The 18,251-nt window shown below is 37.2% G+C and overlaps 1 protein-coding gene across 3 annotated transcripts in view; it reads left to right on the plus strand.

Annotated features, from left to right (window-relative positions):
• The window catches only part of Gprk1 (G protein-coupled receptor kinase 1), a 98,564-nt gene extending 81,111 nt beyond the window's left edge, over positions 1-17,453 (plus strand). For all 3 annotated transcript variants that reach the window (XM_070210547.1, XM_002058811.4, XM_032437138.1), the window contains 3 exons: positions 8,010-8,216; positions 16,926-17,088; positions 17,145-17,453. In XM_070210547.1, the coding sequence (XP_070066648.1) occupies positions 8,010-8,216; positions 16,926-17,088; positions 17,145-17,327 (553 nt within the window). In that variant the 3' untranslated portion in view covers positions 17,328-17,453. The remainder of the gene's footprint in view (positions 1-8,009; positions 8,217-16,925; positions 17,089-17,144) is intronic.
• Positions 17,454-18,251: the final 798 nt, after the last annotated feature.

Here is an 18,251-nt window from a genome sequence, read left to right on the forward strand (position 1 = left end):
TACCAAGTCCACTCTTCAAAACATTTTTAGTCTGCCCAGACGTTAAGCTGAAAGGGGGTAAGAGAGCTGTAGTGATAACTCCGCCTGCTAATCAGCCTCGCCGCTTTATGCCCTTTTCGCCGTGCGGCGAAAACTATCTACTTAAGTGTATTCGCTCCTCCGTTTCTTCTGTTTACATATTTATGAGTCAGAGTTGCATATGTTTATATTTAATTCGATTCGGTCCTTCTTAACTTAAATCCTCTTCTCTTATTCTATTAAATGATTGGTTTTAGTCTACTTTAGACTTCAATATGTTCCCTTGGCTTAATAATTAACATGATAGCAATGGCAATTAATAATATAATATATAATATTGCTTTGACATTTAAACAGCGTTAAGAGTCAATAGTATGATGGTTCCATTCGGCATTCGCGTATGTTACGCTACTGCCCTTTTATTTTTTACCCCACGTTACAATACTAAATAAACTAAATATCATTCATTTTAAAGCTAGCGCCACCACATTGGGAGTTAATTTGGAGTTCTCGACTATAGTTTCTTACTTGTTTTAATGTTAATGTGGAAAATCGGTTCGTAGCATTTCGCGTAGTCGATGTGGACGATCGATACCAGGCTAATATCCGAATTGGCCGAAACCTGGTTTTAACGTGCACCTCATCGCATAAGGTAACTACAATGAAAATTTTAGCTTAAACTGAACTAGTTTGCACACACTTTCGATCAACGCTTGTAATGGCATCAATAAATAGCGCCTTTAGTACACTGCCCTCTGCAAACAGGGTGACAATTCCAAACACGGCAAAGTGCCCAAATTAGCAGTTTCGATGGGCGCTTAGGCTCAGAGTTAAATCGCAAAATCGCGTGTCTGTAGGATTCAGCGCTATACGGAAATTGGAAATACCAAATGATATTATGTCACAGCCCTTAAATTATTGGAAAAAAGTTTGAGATATTGGAGCTCAAGAGTGTGGCAGGTGGATTACCTGTGGCGTTAAAGGAGTTGTTCCACCAATTTAAGACACACATTAACGCGCTAAAATACAATGGGCAACAGCGGCATCATTGTGCAGATTATTTTGCAAAAGCTTGCCCCCACATCACAGGACAAGTGGGGAGAGAAGCAAGAGCACCCGTCGTTTGTTACCTTGACCGTGGAAGCAGATGGCTACGCATCTAGAAAAGAGATGCCGAACGATGGAAACTGTAAATTTTTCTATGGCAAGCCTTGTCTCTAGTCATCAGATGGGAAAAGCTAGAGCATTCAACACAAATAGACCGTCATATATCATCACCACCCACTACGCCCCTGTCTGCGATTGTATATAATTGTTTTCGGCTTGGAAACTTGGATCCTGCATTACGGCTTAGGGAAGCAAATCGACTTTATTTGTGCTTGAATTGTCTAGAGAAAGGTCATAAATTTCGATCATGCAGCTCTGGATGCTTTCGAACCAGCGGAGCGAAGCATCATTCCTTGCTGACTTAACTCTAATTTTCCGTATAGCCAACTGACTGCGATTAGTTATTTATCGACATGCCTTTTCTCGGTTTTCAGATTTATCTTATAACGTCTCGCCAGCTTCAGTTAAAAAGCACAAGTCCTCAGCTTTTGTAGGAAACATTCGCGTGTACTTTACAGTCTCATTTCTCTGAGAAGGTCTACCATTACTGTTAGTCAACCATTACTGTTAGTCAACCACATCAACACAACAAATTGGATCATTCCCATACGGCTTTCAGATTCGTCTTTTCTTAAGCCACAGGGCGTGGACTTGCTGCTTGGAGCAAAACTTTTTTTATGAGCTTCTTCAGAAAACAAGGCTTGATTCGGATTTGCTTGGTTCCACGTTGATTGCGAAGCCTACTGTAAGCAAAGTTCTGAAAAACGTGCTGATGAATTAGTGCGACGATTTTAGGAGATAGTGTTCTGCTTGGGAACTACACCCAGCACTTCAATATTTTGTTCGTATACCCTTCACGCGAATGTCGCTTTAGAATGTCTTGGGAAGTCATACCAACAAGCCTTTCGTCGGTTCCTAACCCTAACTAAAAAATCAATTTTATTCAATTTTTTTTTTATTTTTTTATTTTTTACTTATTATTTATTATTAATTGTATTTATAATGGTCCTCATTATTCAATAGATTATACAATAGATAATGGAATTAAATGCTAAAAGCCCAGTTGAAGAACACAATTTTCTAAATGGCATCACCGACCGATGCAGGTGTTTTATTTGCCAGTCCGGCCAGCTGTGCCCCTTTTCACAGCTAATTTTGTCAATGAAGCTATTAGAGCCTACATCTAAGGAGAAGGTTGTAATTAGAAAACAGTGTTCTTAAGTTAAATTAAAAATAATCTTAATTTGCTATACAGTAAGATTGTTAATAAAGTAAAGAAATGTAAGTTTTATAAAGATATAAAGAGTGTTAAGTAGATAGGACAAAGAGAGATATAATGGGAAATCACGGACCCGGTGGGGGAAAATTTTTAGCCCCTCCGGCAAAGTATGCCCCTGCTCATAGCTGAGAGTGGTCAGAGAATTCCCGAAGGTATCCTGAAAGCAACGATTTTATTAGGGGTAGAGATAGTTCAGTAGAGAAAACGTGATGCAAACTATTAAATTTTAACATAGCACGCGAAAAGGATTGTGCATAGCATAGTCTGTTGTGCACGTAGATAGGAATAAGGTTGGATAAGAATATAATTTCTGGTTGGTCTAGCCGGAACAGAAAATTGAAAACGCCCTAGCAGAAAATGAGAATCTATGTAGACAGTAATCAACTTATGTAGATGGACAACACCGAGAATTGTCCTACGGTTGGTTAACGACGGAAGGTTACGAAGAAGCAGCCCGCTAGAGTAGGCAACCTTCTGGACAGATTCAATACGTTCCTGGCTATTGTTATACTGCAGAGACCAGATGCAAGAGCAGTATTTAAGGATAGGGCGAACAAAAGAGATGTACAGAAGTTTAGTTATAAAAATAAAAGGATCATTGAACTCCTTAGACCAGCGTTGAATGAATCCAAGTACACCTTTTGCCTCATTAACGATGGTATCTATGTGAAGATTGAAACAGAGCTAAGAATCAAAAACAATGCCTAGATCCTTAACTATTAGATAACGTTGCAAAGGGATATTGTCGATTGTATAACTGACTAGATAAGGTGTAGTACGATTAAATGTCATAAACATACACTTTGAACACTTTAGATGCATTTGATTGGCCGAACACCAAAGTAGCATAGCGTTCAAATCGTCTTGTAGACAAGAATGATGTAGAGTATTAGTTTATGATAGAAAAATTTTCACATCGTCCGCATACATGAGTACACGGGCATGTGATATAACAGAGGTAGTCAGCGTAGGCATTACTCTTTGGGTCCTACCTTTTAAACAAGAATTAATCCAAAGGAAAAGAGACGGAGGGAAACCTATTCGATCAAGTTTAAGAAGTTAAATGTCATGGTGCACAGAGTCGAACGCCTTACTGAAGTTAGTGTAAATGACATCAGTTTGCATTTTCGAAAGGAACGCATTATTTACCAAGAAAGTAAACTCAAGCAGATTGGTCGTAGTTGAACGATTCTTAACGAATTCATGTTGAACAGGGAAAACAACTGCAGAAATTCTGCAAATTCGACTGATTATTATACCCTGAACCCATTAAAAATAGGTATAAGAGTATATTGTATTTGTGCAAAATCCAAATGTATGTAACATGCAGAAGATAGTATCTCCGAGCACATAAAGTATATATATTCTTGATCAGCATCAATAGCCGCATCGATCTAGCCAAGTCCGTCTGTCTGTCCGTTCGTACGTATGTATGAACGCAAGGATCTCAGAACCTATGAGAGCTAGAGAAAGAGCTTGAAATTATAGGTGAAGGTGCTCCTAGTGACTGCGCAGATCGAGTTTGTTTCCGATAATCGATCACTTACTCCGTTTCCAAGCAATCGATAAAAATCGATATCGATATCCTGTTTTTTGGGCAATTTTGGTAAATAATAAGAGCTAGAGTCACCAAACTTGACATATAGCTTCTAAAATAAAATATATATATGCATTTGATGTTGGAAGAAGAGGGTAGAATTAGTATTAGGACAGACTGAAGAGTAAGTTGATTGGAAACGAGAATGAAAGGCTATATTCGGCACGCTGAAGATCTAATATGCTTACAGACCCAACCTTTTCATAATGCTTATAGTGCTTTGCCCGTATCTAAGAAGCACAGGGAAAATAGGTAATGCCGAGTTTGGGCCAAAAATCTTGATAAACAAAAAAGGTTTTTAATCAAAATCCTAGTTTACGACCGATCGTTCCTATGGCAGATATATGACTATATCGACTCGGCTTTTGATGTTGATCAAGAATATATATACTTTATGGGTTCGGAGATGTCTCCTTCTATGCATAACACATCTCACGACAAAATTATAATACCCTCTGCAAGGGTAAAAAAAATTAGCAAGGAGGCTAGCAGAATCAGTGTCAGTGCTAGCTTTATCCATCCCGACGGAAAAAGAAGATGGCAAACTTGAAGATTTACCCTTTCAAGTTTACTAAATCATAAAACTGTTTTGGGTTTTTGGCAAATTGCCTTTTACAACAACTCATTGCATTGACAAATAAGAAGAATGAAGTTCCATTTGGCTATGGAATATTCAGCCAAGTCTGAACACGAAACAGACTTTCTAAAATATTTACATTTTAAATTTTTTAGATGTGACAATCTGGAAGTAAACAAGGGCTTAGAGGGCTTAGAGTACTCGAAGGAATTGACTTGGGAATACACATCTAAGAGGGAGTTTAGGGTGTTATACAAAAAATTAATAGCAGTGTTAACCGAGTCAAACAAGAAAGACTAATCGGTTGCATAAATAAACTGGTTCAGCAAAGAGTAATTTCCTTTACGGAAGCAACGGCGGGGCTTATTGGGTGATGAGCACGAAATAAAAGGATTACAATTGAGCATTGCAATCTCTAAAGAAGGATGATAGACATCCTGAGGAAGAGATAAAGGAGGGGACTTAGACACATTAGAAATAAGGTAGTCGTTAACAAATACAAGGTAAAGTTTTCTATTCAAATGATAAGATATTGAATTGATTTGAAACAACGAAAAATCAAGCATGCAGTCCATAAAATCGTGCTGTCCTAAGGGTACTAGACAATTTTCGGCAGTGAATAATGACATATTTAAATCACGCACAAAAATCAGACACAAAAACTTGCGGCAACTACCGTAAAAGTAGGCGCTGATGGTGCTGCAGGTAAAACCAAGTTGGAGGAGCTAAAGAGGCACCATGATTGTTTTTAATAATCTGGGCTAGACTCCGCGCAGGTCTACCTTTGCGGCCAGGAGCTGACGGGGATAACTGGAACGGGATCAGGTACGAGCTCTAATGGGACTACTACAGGAGTTGAAATAGGGGTAATTGGATCGCTTAGAGAAGGCGATAAGACAACATTGGAGATACATCCAAGTTGCTAGACAGGCAATAACAACAATACGAACAGACTTACACTGCACAACAGATAACAGATAACACTTTGCACAATTTATAAAAGCTTTTTAAATAAAGCACCAAAAAAAGCAAAATTTATAAATAAAAAGCAGGGTTAAAGCACAAACATATATAAAAACTTGGAGCACAAATAAAACACGTCAATCGCTCTCAACTGAGAACTCTCTGAACTGGGTCACATGTCAACTTTCGCCCCAGAGTACATAGGACTTTGTCAATATATTCTCCTTAACCACTGTGTCTTTAAAGAAGACGCTAAAGTAGTCGTTTTCGAACGCTCAGAACGCAACATCGAGGCGTTAACATTAGTTGATGGTAGGGCACTGCTAAATGTGACAGATCAATGTAATGAAAAGAGCGAAATTTTAGCAGTTGCTTCGCATAGCAAGGTTGTAATAAGATTCAGGTCGTATCAATTGCTCGACCGGTCTAGTTGTTTTGTTTTCGTAGTCAGATATTCTCTCCCCGTTAGAAGACATGGGATTTCAACTGAATCCTTGATGGCGGTAGGCATTCAGCTCTCATTCCTATTGGGGTACGCAATATGGTTTAGCGAGCGACTCCATTCTTTCCCACGATTGGCTCCTATACAAAGACTGTTAACGCATATGCCTGGCTTAAGTTATCGATGCTATAGGATGCGAAGTTCTTTGAATTTAAAAACACAAAAACCAACAGCACGATAAAAATGATCCTTCATTGTCTTAACTGCTGCTTCTCAAGGGCCGCCAAAGTGATAAACTTCCATTTAGGTCAGCCATGCAAAGGTTGTGCACTAAATTAATATGATTATGACTCATAAATAGACACTTGAGGGCCAGGAGATTGTTTTTGGCGTTGACAAAGAGATGAGATGGCTTGCCTCGAGTCGATAGAAACCTCTTGAACGCTTTCAAGAATGAAGCGGTCGATGTTGGCCTGCAAGGGTCTGCCAAACTGATGCTAATTATGCTAGTAGGCCCTAATCCCTGTCAAGCTTTTTTTTACCAGATCTGATGCAAGAAGATTTTATCCTTAGCGATTTTTAGATGGTTTGGATTTCTTCTGAATGGATGAGAAAAAAACAGCAATCGATCCGAAGCTGAGTCCCAAGCGAGGCCAAGATTAAGATTTCCTCTACTTCTTGATTAAGAATTTCCTTTACTTCTGTATAGCTGTATTAGCTTACAAATCTTGAAATGTTGTTTTTTCGAGTCTCGCCACAGAATGCATTGGAAAAAATCGCCTGCTGCTGTAACTATAAGTCTCACTGACAAAAAAAAAAAAAAACGAATTTATATAGCAGCACAGAAAAAAATACAATTGCAATTAAATGATTAAGCAGTCCCATTTGCGTCGCAGTCAAAACACCGAAAAACAAAACAAAACCCGACCATAATAAAATTTTTTACATTCTGTATTTTTTAATTTCTGTATTCTCAAAAAGCCAATTTCATTTAAATTGTGGCTTAAATTAGTATACAATACAGTTGGGTTAATAACTCTAAAAGCAATATATCATGTTTGGTAACTCTAGCTCTTATTATTTACCCAATTTGATCAAAAAAAAAAAACGATAGCGATATCGAATTGTATCGATTGTTGGGAACGGAGTAAGTTATCGAATATCGGACCTTGATCTTAGCAGGCACTATGAGGATCTACAGCTGAAATTTTAAGCCTCTAGGTCTTATGGGTTCTGATAACCTTGCGTTCATACATACGGACAGACGGCCGGACAGACGACTCGGCTCTTAATGCTGATCAAGAATATATATAAATTTTTGGGTCGGAGATACTTCCTTCTGCCCGTTACACACATTTACATTTTGCTCAAATATAATATACCCTTTTACCCATTTTAAATGGATTGAGGGTATAAATATGGATAAAAGAATGTTGCATCGTTAATCTTTTTAATTTATATACAAACCAAACTCAGCATCAGCATAAGTACTGCATTGTTCTCGAGATATGTTGGTTAAGATTAATACAAATGTAAAGCCATTACAGTACAAAACCGAAGATAAGACGCAATATAATAAAATAATATTGATATTTTGACAATAAAACAATAAACATTTTACTTCTTGGAGTTCAGTGCGCGTATGCAGATGATTTTTCATTGTCTTATCAATTTGTTTGCCACATCAATTTTTTTAGCAAGCCTTGATTAGACATTTATGTATAACCGCGTCAAGTAAGTATTATTTCACAGCTTTACAGATAGAAAAACAAATCGCGCATATTATTGATATCCTTTTACTAAGATCGAACGCCCCGAAATATTGCAGAACTTTAATTTATATACATATTTTGCATTTTCTAAGCTCGTAGTTTACAATACATTGCGTTTGGCTGATAGACTGAGTTTCGCCAATGCAATAACTCTTTTCTATGATTGGTTGTTGTCAATGTCAATATTGGTTGAACCTAATTGAAAAAATCGCAATTGCTTTTTATTAACATAAATAATATTTTGATTTATTCAGGTGGCAACAGGAAGTGTCTGAGACTGTATTTGAAACAATCAACTCGGAAACCGATAAAATAGAGCACAAAAAGAAAGCTAAACAAAAACAACACTTTGACGCAGATGAAAAAGAATCGGACTGCATACTGCATGGATACATAAAAAAATTAGGAGGATCATTTGCTTCATTATGGCAAACTAAATATGCAAAATTATATCCGAACCGGTATGGTATTCCCTTTATTTTTATTATATTTTTCCGAATTAATTCTCATTTAGTAACACATTGCATCAGCAAATAAACGTGTTTAATGAAGCCGATATTTTCTAAAGATTATTATTACCATAATGAAATCGATTTTGAAAATTGTTCAGAGGCAACGTTTTTTTTTTATTGTTAAAAATAGATGGCCACTCATTTAGTCTGTTACTTATTGTAAAATAGAAAATATTCAATTGCACTTAAAAAAAATGTGCGAAGAGTTTAAATTTTTGTGTTAAAAAATTTAGGAAAGAGCAAAAAATATATATAAGTTACTAGGTTTCGTGCTAACAAGCCAACAACTAATTGTTTAATGAGTTTCATATAGTGGACAGCTATGAGCTCTTTTACATATAATATTATTAATCAGGTGCTTATCCGTCGAGCACACTTTTATATTTTTTAAAAACGTAAAGGTTTTTTTTAATAGCCAATTGAATATTTGCTCGACTATTTTGATTTTCAAATATCTTAAATACCTAATTGTTGGTTTATCTATTGTCTTTCTATAGTAGCTTTTTATAAACTAATTTTAATAAACCTTGCCTTTGAAAATTGTGTAACATTATATTTCACCATTAAATGTCTTTCAATAAATATGGGGTTCAGAAAACGCGGCTAAAATTGAATTGTGTTGCAAAATATTATTATTTAAATAATAGTACTGCTAAAAATTAATCACATATTAAAGTGACTTTCTTTAAGTCAATTTATTTTATTTTGCTAACTTTTTCTATGAATGGTCAACAAATCGAGGGTGAACCTAAGTATTATCACTAACCAAACAACATATAGACTAGACATGAGTACCAGAAGTAGACACAAAATGTATCGGTGGCATCTGGTCCAAACTCGCGAGTAAGGGAGTAAGATATACATATGATGTATTTTTGAACCGCTTACTCTACAGGAAAGTGCTTGGCGCACTCTCTTCCATATGATTTGTGCGATAGAACGGCAACGCTGTTAACTTTTATCTCGCTCGCACTTACTCTCAGCTCTCAATGCTCTCTCTATGTTTAGGGATCGTTTCAATGTGTGTGTGTGTGTATTTGTCCGACGAGCAAAACTGCGCACAAATTCATTTTTTCCCAAATGCTGAGGCATTTCTATACTTTTGAAGGCACGGCTAATATGAAATAGAGAAAGGGTTTGCCACGTCGATGCGAAATTCTTGCATTTTAGCTCGCTATCGTTGGTAAGGGTACCCAAGCGTTGCCATGTGTGCATTTAGAACATTTTGGACTCGCTGTACACGCATACTTGCATATTTTTTGTATGAATAGAAGCATTTATGCGCTTGTGTACTTGTTGCTTGCCAGCCTGCCTGTCCCCGATGCAAATTTGACAAGATTTTAGGATTTCTGATTTTGGACCTCTACACACAGACACACGCATACAAATGTCTGTGAATGGGCTGATCATGGGCGCAAAAGAAAATACATTATTGGCACGCGTCTGACGCGCGTCCAAAATCAGAAATCCTAAAATCTTGTTAAATTTGCATCGGGGACAGGCAGGCAGGCAAGCAACAGGCACACAAGCGCATAAATGCTTCTATTCATACAAAAAATATGCAAGTATGCGTGTACAGCGAGTCCAAAATGTTCTAAATGCACACATGGCAACGCTTGGGTACCCTTACCAACGATAGCGAGCTAAAATGCAAGAATTTCGCATCGAATATACGGTATTTTGAAAATTAACAAGTTTTGGAAAAAAAATTTATTTGACGTAAAATGGTTTTGTTATTGATATAAGAGAAGCGCTAAAAGTTCCAAAATTCTACCTTTCGTAATTGATAGCCTCAGGAAAGATATGTATAAGGAGTAGTATATTTTAGAATTTAGATTTTATTGGAAGTATTACACTGGTATACAGATTTGTTCACCAAAAATTGTCGAGTCGTTTGCATGAGCCAAGTACTTGAGTATACTCGCGTCAAATCGAACGTTAATTTATTAATATATACCGTCGCATATTAAATGTATTTTTTTGCAAAAATAGGATATCAATAGCATCATAATCGAAAAACAATGTCAATAATTTACCGACAATACACCAAGATATATAAAAATACAAGGACATGTATGTAGGCGTATTTACGCATGATATGGTGAGATGTTGATCGAACTTAGCTTCGTAAGCTTACAGTACACCTAAAGTAAAATAAAGTCCCCGAAAGAAATATACCTGTTGCCTCTTTAATATCAGAAAAACATGTTTATAAAAGAGGTTCGTCCTAAGATACTATTGAAAAATCGAATTGCACAACGTCCACTCTAATGCAATCCAGGAAATTAACTGGAGGCTCGTGTTAGGAAAGTGACAGTTGACTTCCTTACATTTGGTTATATTTCCGGGAAACTTGGGGTTTTTGCTGACTATACTCGGTATGTGATACAACCCTAAGTTGGGAGGTTGCGTTTTATTATTATTATTATTTATTTTCTTATCAAACTAACTTATGCAAATAACATCCTTCAGTTGAGCTTTTGAAAACGGATGCTTTAAGAATGACAATTATCAAAGGACAAATACATCCACGAATTGAAGAACAATGCTAATAATTATTGGGGGTCGCATGCATAGATGACACGCTCTCCTCCTGTGAGATAAGAGTTCACTGCGTCTTGATTTCTGGCTATATGTTTGGGATGAATCGGTACAGCGGTACGTTATTTAACGCATCTCAGTGGCCTTGCCACTTTCGCAGCCCCATGCGGTGAACCATTGTTCTTTTTGCAACCAGTTCATCTAAGAACCTCTCTCCACTCGTAACGCTATCTCTCCTAACCATCATTTAAAAATATTTAAGACTTACATGTGAGCTGCGTACTGCATTACTGATATATTTACCCTGGTCAGCGGAATACGCCCACCACTTCTGGACCGTGTCAATTGATTGATTGTATATTCCTTCAACATCTAGTTGCTCTTAAGCCTCTACCTCTGTATGCGTTTAGGTTGCAAAATATATTCATTAGCTGATTTCCATAAAAGTGGGCCCATCACAGATTCCCATAGAACACGCCCTGGTACTGCCCTGTTCTCCCCATTGTATCATTGTATCATACTTGAGCTCTCGTATTTTGTAGTCACTGCTGATCGTGATTACCAGCTATTGTGGAACCTGCAAGGATGTCAATGAACGCATACAATTTGACAATCAGAAGAAATTCCTGTCTTTCTACCTGGTACCCGCAAATACCTTGGAAGTTACGTGCACGACCATGTCTACAATCGATTTAGCCTTTCAGAATATTAATGATTTGGAGCTAAATTATTGCATGCTGACTGCTTACCAGTGCCGCTTTTGGCATCTAGCGGGCAAAATCGTTTATGCCCAGTAAGCGTAAACCGCTTATCTGAGTATCCGAAATTTTTGACACATGCAATCTGATAAATTTGTTCGAGCGATTAGGGCCTCTGCGATCTCCAATCCACCATCACCAATTTCCAATTTGTAGTTTGCGGCCCCAGGCAGCTCTGCGAGCCAAAAAAAAACTGTATCTGAAGCTTGTTGTGCTTAAAGCGCGTGACAATGTTCGAAACTTCTCTGTATCTCATCTCTCCTGTGACACTTATAAGCAGTAGGTGCGGCTTAGCTCTAACAACTGATTTATGGTCCAGAGCAGCAGAGACCTTTTCCAAACTGTGCTTTCTGCCATTGATTATCTGCATCGTGCCTGACAGTAGATGCCCTCCAGCCCGAGTGCCTATCAAGGAATTGGAATTACCTAATCGTGTCGGCTGTTTTCATGAGGCTGATTTTCATAAGCTAAATGATCTTATTATGCAAGTCAATTGGCCCCAACTGTACAATTGCGCAGACATCTATGTTGCCATTAAACTATTTTATGAAACTTTGAACTTGCTCTGCAATATCTGCGTCCCTATTGATCATCCAGTGAGGTCGGAAAGGCCTTTTTGGTTCTTAAAGGAACTTATGAGATTAAAATACGTGAATTCGATGTGTTATACAAAATTTAAGGAATTGGGAAATCACACAAATTTCTCCCGTTATGCAGTTGGACTTTTCTACGCACGTGCCTTCACCGTTGTATCGTTTAGTTTGCACATAATCCTAAGCAACTTTTTAACGTTCGCAACTCTTCATTGATGGTTTTAAGAAAGGGTTGCAGACTGTCGTCATCGACACTGCTTTCAATAAGGCTTTCGATTCCAGGTATAGCTCCTTACTTCATCATAAATGATGCCAGCAGTACTTTTAATGAGGTTAATGATCTAAGTGTAATTTTTGCTCATAAATTTAAATTTGAATCTCATGTTAAAGCCGTGGTCAGAATTGTTTTGTGTTTTATCAATCCATGGTCAAAGGAGATTCACGACCCCTACAAGACAAAGGCCCTCTATATATCTTTCGTACGACCTATACTAGAGTATGCTTCAGAATGGAATCTTTACAGAAAAAATTCTTGTTGTTTGCGCTTCGTGGTTTAAATTGGGATCTTAGGGTATGTTTACCGTCATACTGCAGTAGACATCTGATGATAAATCCTCCTTCCTTTATTAATTTTAGAACCTTGCTTGTTGTTATATTTTAATCGACTTAATCGACTCTTCTGGATTGACTAGCCAATTAAACATTTCTATCCCTATTAGACCAACGGGTAATAATGCACCTTTTCCGCGTCAGTTTTGTTTAATTAACTATGCCTTACCTGAACCGTTCAGGATTCTATGTGATGATTATAAAAAGCATTATAGAGTATTCTGCTCAGAGTCTTCTCTGCCTCTAAAAAATTCATCTATTCTAAACTATTTAGCAAGTATATAATCATAGTATATAGTCGTAGTTTGTATTCCTTTTGTACTTCGCGACTGGATCCTTCCACGATTTTTGAAGAACTGTCGGGGGTATTATGGTAAACAGCATTGGCCGCTTATATAGATGCGATTGGGATTCCATCGACGGCATTGTCAAACCGCTTGCCCTCGTTCTGATATCAATAGCTAAGGACAGCGGTATCTATCTTGGTGACTGTGATGGAAGGGTGTGAATTATATGTCGACGCTGCACACGTGGGTATTGGTTGTCTTGCTAGCTAGCAAGTAGTTGCAAGCCTTTTTGCAACTTATTAATTACCACTGCTAGTGTGCAGCGAAATTATAAGAATAATATATTTTTTGTTTTGAATGTATTTATTTGCCGCGCAGGGCACTTATTAAAATCTAGTAATTATTATTTTGTTGCTTGGCAGCCAACTCGAAAAACGAACGAAATTGAGCGCCGCTCAGAACGATGGGCAGCGGGCGTCAATGCTGAAAGCAAAGGGCCGGCGAAAGAGAGTGGGCGTCAGGTTTCAAAGAGCGCGCAATCATTATTGACTCTTAGGCTGTAATTATGATTGTTGTCTTCTCCTGTTACTGCACGCAGCCTTCGATGTTGTCTATGCTGGTTACTTAACCAAACAGTGTTTTCGTCAGCAGCCTTGAAAAAATCTTGAAGACTTACTGTTTCTGCTTTTTCCTGCGAGTGAGCGATTGTAAGCAATTCTGTGCGTTGATGATCTCGACATTACACCAGGCTACAGAATAATACGGGCGCTATCGCAGCCGCTGAAGAATTAGCGACCCTACAGACTCTTAACACAAGAACTGAAGAAAATAATCTTTTAAGCTTCAGGGAATTTGCTCTGCAGAAATTATTTATTTATTTCTTTCAACGACTTTAGAGTGTGTTCGTTAAGGCATTAAATTAGGGATTGAAACACAACTTTAAGTAATTACAGTAATTTAATAAGTTTGAATTACTGAATTTTTCCTTACAGTATTTAGCATACAGAACTTATTTAAATCGGCGTCACTGTCATGATTATCATCACTGATATAATATAATACTCACCCAAAACATGCATAGAACGGTTGGCTAACCTAAAGGCTTATTTAAAGCCGTTTTTTATACAATTGCTATCACCAGACTGAAAGTGAACCTCTAGGCATACATAATTCGAAAGCTCGACCAATCTCCGAAAAACGATCCACAAATATTTTCATATTGTTAAATACTGTTACAGCAGGCATCGTCGAATGCTATTTTAGCAACACCACAAGCCAAGTTAAGAACAATTTTAAACATCTACTTTTCGCCATCGTTTTTATATGTGAGTATGGCAATGTAGATAGTTTTTTAAGTACACACACACATTTAAACGATCCCTAAACATAAAGAGAGAGAATGGAGAGCTGAGAGTAAGTGCGAGCGAGATAAAAATTAACAGCGTTGCCGTTCTATCACACAAATCATATGGAAGAGACTGCGCCAAGCACTTTCCTGTAGAGTAAGCGGTTCAAAAATACATCATATGTATATCTTAATCCCTTACTCGCGAGTTTGGACCAGATGCCTCCGATACTTTTTGTGCCAACGTTTCTTCTATGTGATGTCCAGTCTATATGTTGATTTTAGTGCCTGTATGTATGTATATATATTTTGTGCAAAATGCATATGTATGTAACAGGCAGAATGAAGCGTCTCCGACCCCATAAAGTATATATATTCTTGATCAGCATCAATTGCCGAGTCGATCTAGTTGCGTCCGTTATCATAAGTCTGTCGACTTCCATTTAGAAACGCAGGTACCACTTTTTGCGTGAACAAAGCAGTACGAAATTGAACAGATCGCATCCAACACGTCGACTGGTTCTTAGAAAACTTGATCCATGCAAACACAAGGGGCTCGAAAAATCGAAAAATATTATGTCTAGTGTTGAATTTAATGGTTTTGTGATGACTCACAAAAGCTGACCCAAATGTAGTACATTGAGCCGACAACCTTGTTCCAGTTCAGATCACTTTAAGGCTGAGTCAGCTATTACAGAAATTCAGAAAAACTTCACTTCTAATGCCAAGCCCCCTTTGAGTATCCACAATGAAGGCGGCTTAGTTGGAAAACATTGATCTATGAAAATCATATAGAATTCAATGGACCCCAATGTCATCTATTCGACAAGCTCAGAAACATCTAAAAACCTCTGAAAACATCATGCTCACGAGCCCAGACTATAAGAAACCGTTCAGTAGGAGCAGCTCTTTCCCAAAATATCCGCCCTGTTACTGTGATAAAAACATTTAAGAAGAGCGAAACGAAATATGAATATGAACATTTTTTGGGCCTTAGCAAGGTGTTTCTACAAGCCCGGTTAGTTAAATCAAGACTTCAAATATAAGACAATTCAATGACAAAGAGTCATTGTTATATAAAGAAACAAGAGGCGTGAGACGGACATGCGTAGACAATTTTTCTACTGCGACATCGAGGTGTCTCTTAACTCAGAGATGATACGATCACCCTTGTTCATCAATTATGGGGCAACAACTGAGAACGCAACTCCACCTCAAAGCACATCAAACGCAAGGGTGGAACAATTTCAGACTACGCTAATAGAATTTAAAGATAAAAAGGAGAATTTACGATACGTGTGAGGTCGTTTTGCCAGCGGTAGTTTGGTAATTTAAGAAGCTAGCCTTTCTTTTCTTATATTTCAGGTTTTCTTATATTTTCCCGTGTAACTTCTATTGATCTCAGTGATTTATGCTCGGATTAATAACTATTCACACTCCGATAACATTCCAATAACACAGAAACGGAAAACCTTTTGACTAACACCATTATTTTGATGATTAATTAAAGTTTTGTCTAAATGAGCAACACACATATATCCCTGTAACTAGTTTAATGGGTGTATCTTTTATTAATATATTTCAGTCCGATAACATCATTCATTCACAAATGCAAGGAAATCCAAATATTCCCCTTATACACAATTCTGATACGCGACGACTGTGTTCGTTGCTTAAATGCACAAAGCGTCGCACTCTGCCAATCTGAGTCCAGCCACCTGGGACCCATTGCAATTCTCGAATATGGGGTGATCATAATCAACAACGTATAGATAGCTGCTCCGGGTTTTTTCTTTTTCATATTCGACCACAAAGTATTGTTAACAGTGACAATATTGTGAGCGAATTCCCTGTAGTCGCTTCTGAAATTTACTGGACATTATCCACTATAGAGCCTCCCTCTTCATCGGCTAAATAAGCAGAGTCTTCATGATAACCAGCAGTTCAGGGACGAAGTAGCTTCTAACTTAAGTGTACATTAGTGGCTCTGGAAATAAATGAGGGGAAGAGGAGTAGCCCACGAGATACAGGAAGTGGTGGACCGGGAAAGCCCGGGATTCAAAGAGGGGAGTAGTTATTAAAAAAAACTGTCTAGTTTAGCTGGGCAGGTGAGACCAACGAACTGCATTTCGAGTATGCTGACACTGCGTCACTCCGGACATCAACTTTGTTGGAGCTGCTCGTAATTATACCCCACACGGGGCCTAATCTCAGCACTTTTGTCAACACAGATGTCGGGTCCACCGACTATAGCTGCAAAAACCGATTGTCTTTAGTTTTAAATTGAATTTTGAAATCCACGTCTGAATAATGCAATAAATATCTCGTTCCGTAACCGGTGTCTCCTTTTATGTGATTTTAACTCCATTTATTATACCTAATTCTCATTGATTTAAGGGGTATTAATTTTATTAGTTATCTTATGGACAGACATTTTAATACAATATATCTCGTGTGACGCTTATACTTATAATAATACAAGATATTAATACTAATTAATTTTATTTACATATTATTTGTTGAAGCTTGGAACTTTATTCAGACAGTGGAAATAACAAACCAGAACTTATATTTTTGGACCAAGTTGAAGATGTTTCATCTGATTTTGTACACTACAAAAATGAACAATGTATTCAAATTCGTGTTAATGACGGCAGTCGCGATGGCAGAATTATTTTGACAAATTCGGTAAGTAGGTTTTTGTTTATAAATTTACTTCATATAACTAAATTGTTTTTTAAAAGGATGAAATTGGCTTAAAAGAATGGGCGTTGTCATTGAGATCGGCCCACAAAATGTCACAAGACCTTTTAGGATCCATGGCTAAAAAAGCTGGAAAAATTTATGGAAGTGAACGGGACGCAAACAAATCAATGTATATTTTGGGAGGGAACTGTTCGACGACATCGTCCAATGGCTCTAAATAAGTATTAGATATAATGGAATTTATTATAACATATAATAGGTTTCCAGCTTTGAAACTCATAAAACAAATAGTTTCATTCACTAAGAAATGAATCCTAATAAAACACATCTTGTAAAATCACATAAAATCTTATGCGTGTGGATGAATTTATTTAAGCTGTGTAATCGATAATGCTTCATTAATTTTATCTAATTTTAGCTCACACCTTTGATGTATAAGCCTATTGAAAAGCATATAATGTACTACTCAAAAATCTTTAAAAATTGTTTTGACACTGATCGGACAGTAGACAAACAACTCTCATACAAACGTTTTCCACCAATTTACCATTCCTGTGAGTGGAATTTCCAAAATCGTTGAAACACGTATTCATTACGTTCTGTAGAGCTGTAAAAATAAGTTTAAAGCATATCGGACAAAACGAAAGAAAATCTTGAATTGCACTTTCCACCGATGCTTTGGTTTTGTGAAAAATGGTAAACACGTCTCAAATGATTTTTCATATAGATCCCTGAAAATGATTTTGAGCTCGAAACGTCATCCACCAAATCTGTGACCTCTACTTCCATCAGTGAGGAATCCATCTTTCGAAAAGTGTAAAACACCCCAAATGAATTTTAAAAAAGATCAAAGAACAAAGAGCTTGAGGCCAATCTTATGGTAAACAAAAAAAGTTGTATTCAAACGTTTTTCGCGATTTTTCCACATTTGCGGGATGTACTTTACACTATACACTTGCTGTAACCCTGTCTTAACGTGCATCTTTATTACATCAAGTAAATATAGTTCAAAATTCAGCTATTACGGTATGGCGTTGATCACCAATCAGTCACTCAGGACAAAAAGTTGTATATATAGAGATGGCGTTATGAGGCTTTACTTATGGGAATTATAGTCAGAAAAGTAATAATAAACATGACACTTA

Source organism: Drosophila virilis, chromosome 5 (genome assembly GCF_030788295.1).
Source record: "Drosophila virilis strain 15010-1051.87 chromosome 5, Dvir_AGI_RSII-ME, whole genome shotgun sequence".
Taxonomy (NCBI): Eukaryota; Metazoa; Arthropoda; class Insecta; order Diptera; family Drosophilidae; genus Drosophila; species Drosophila virilis.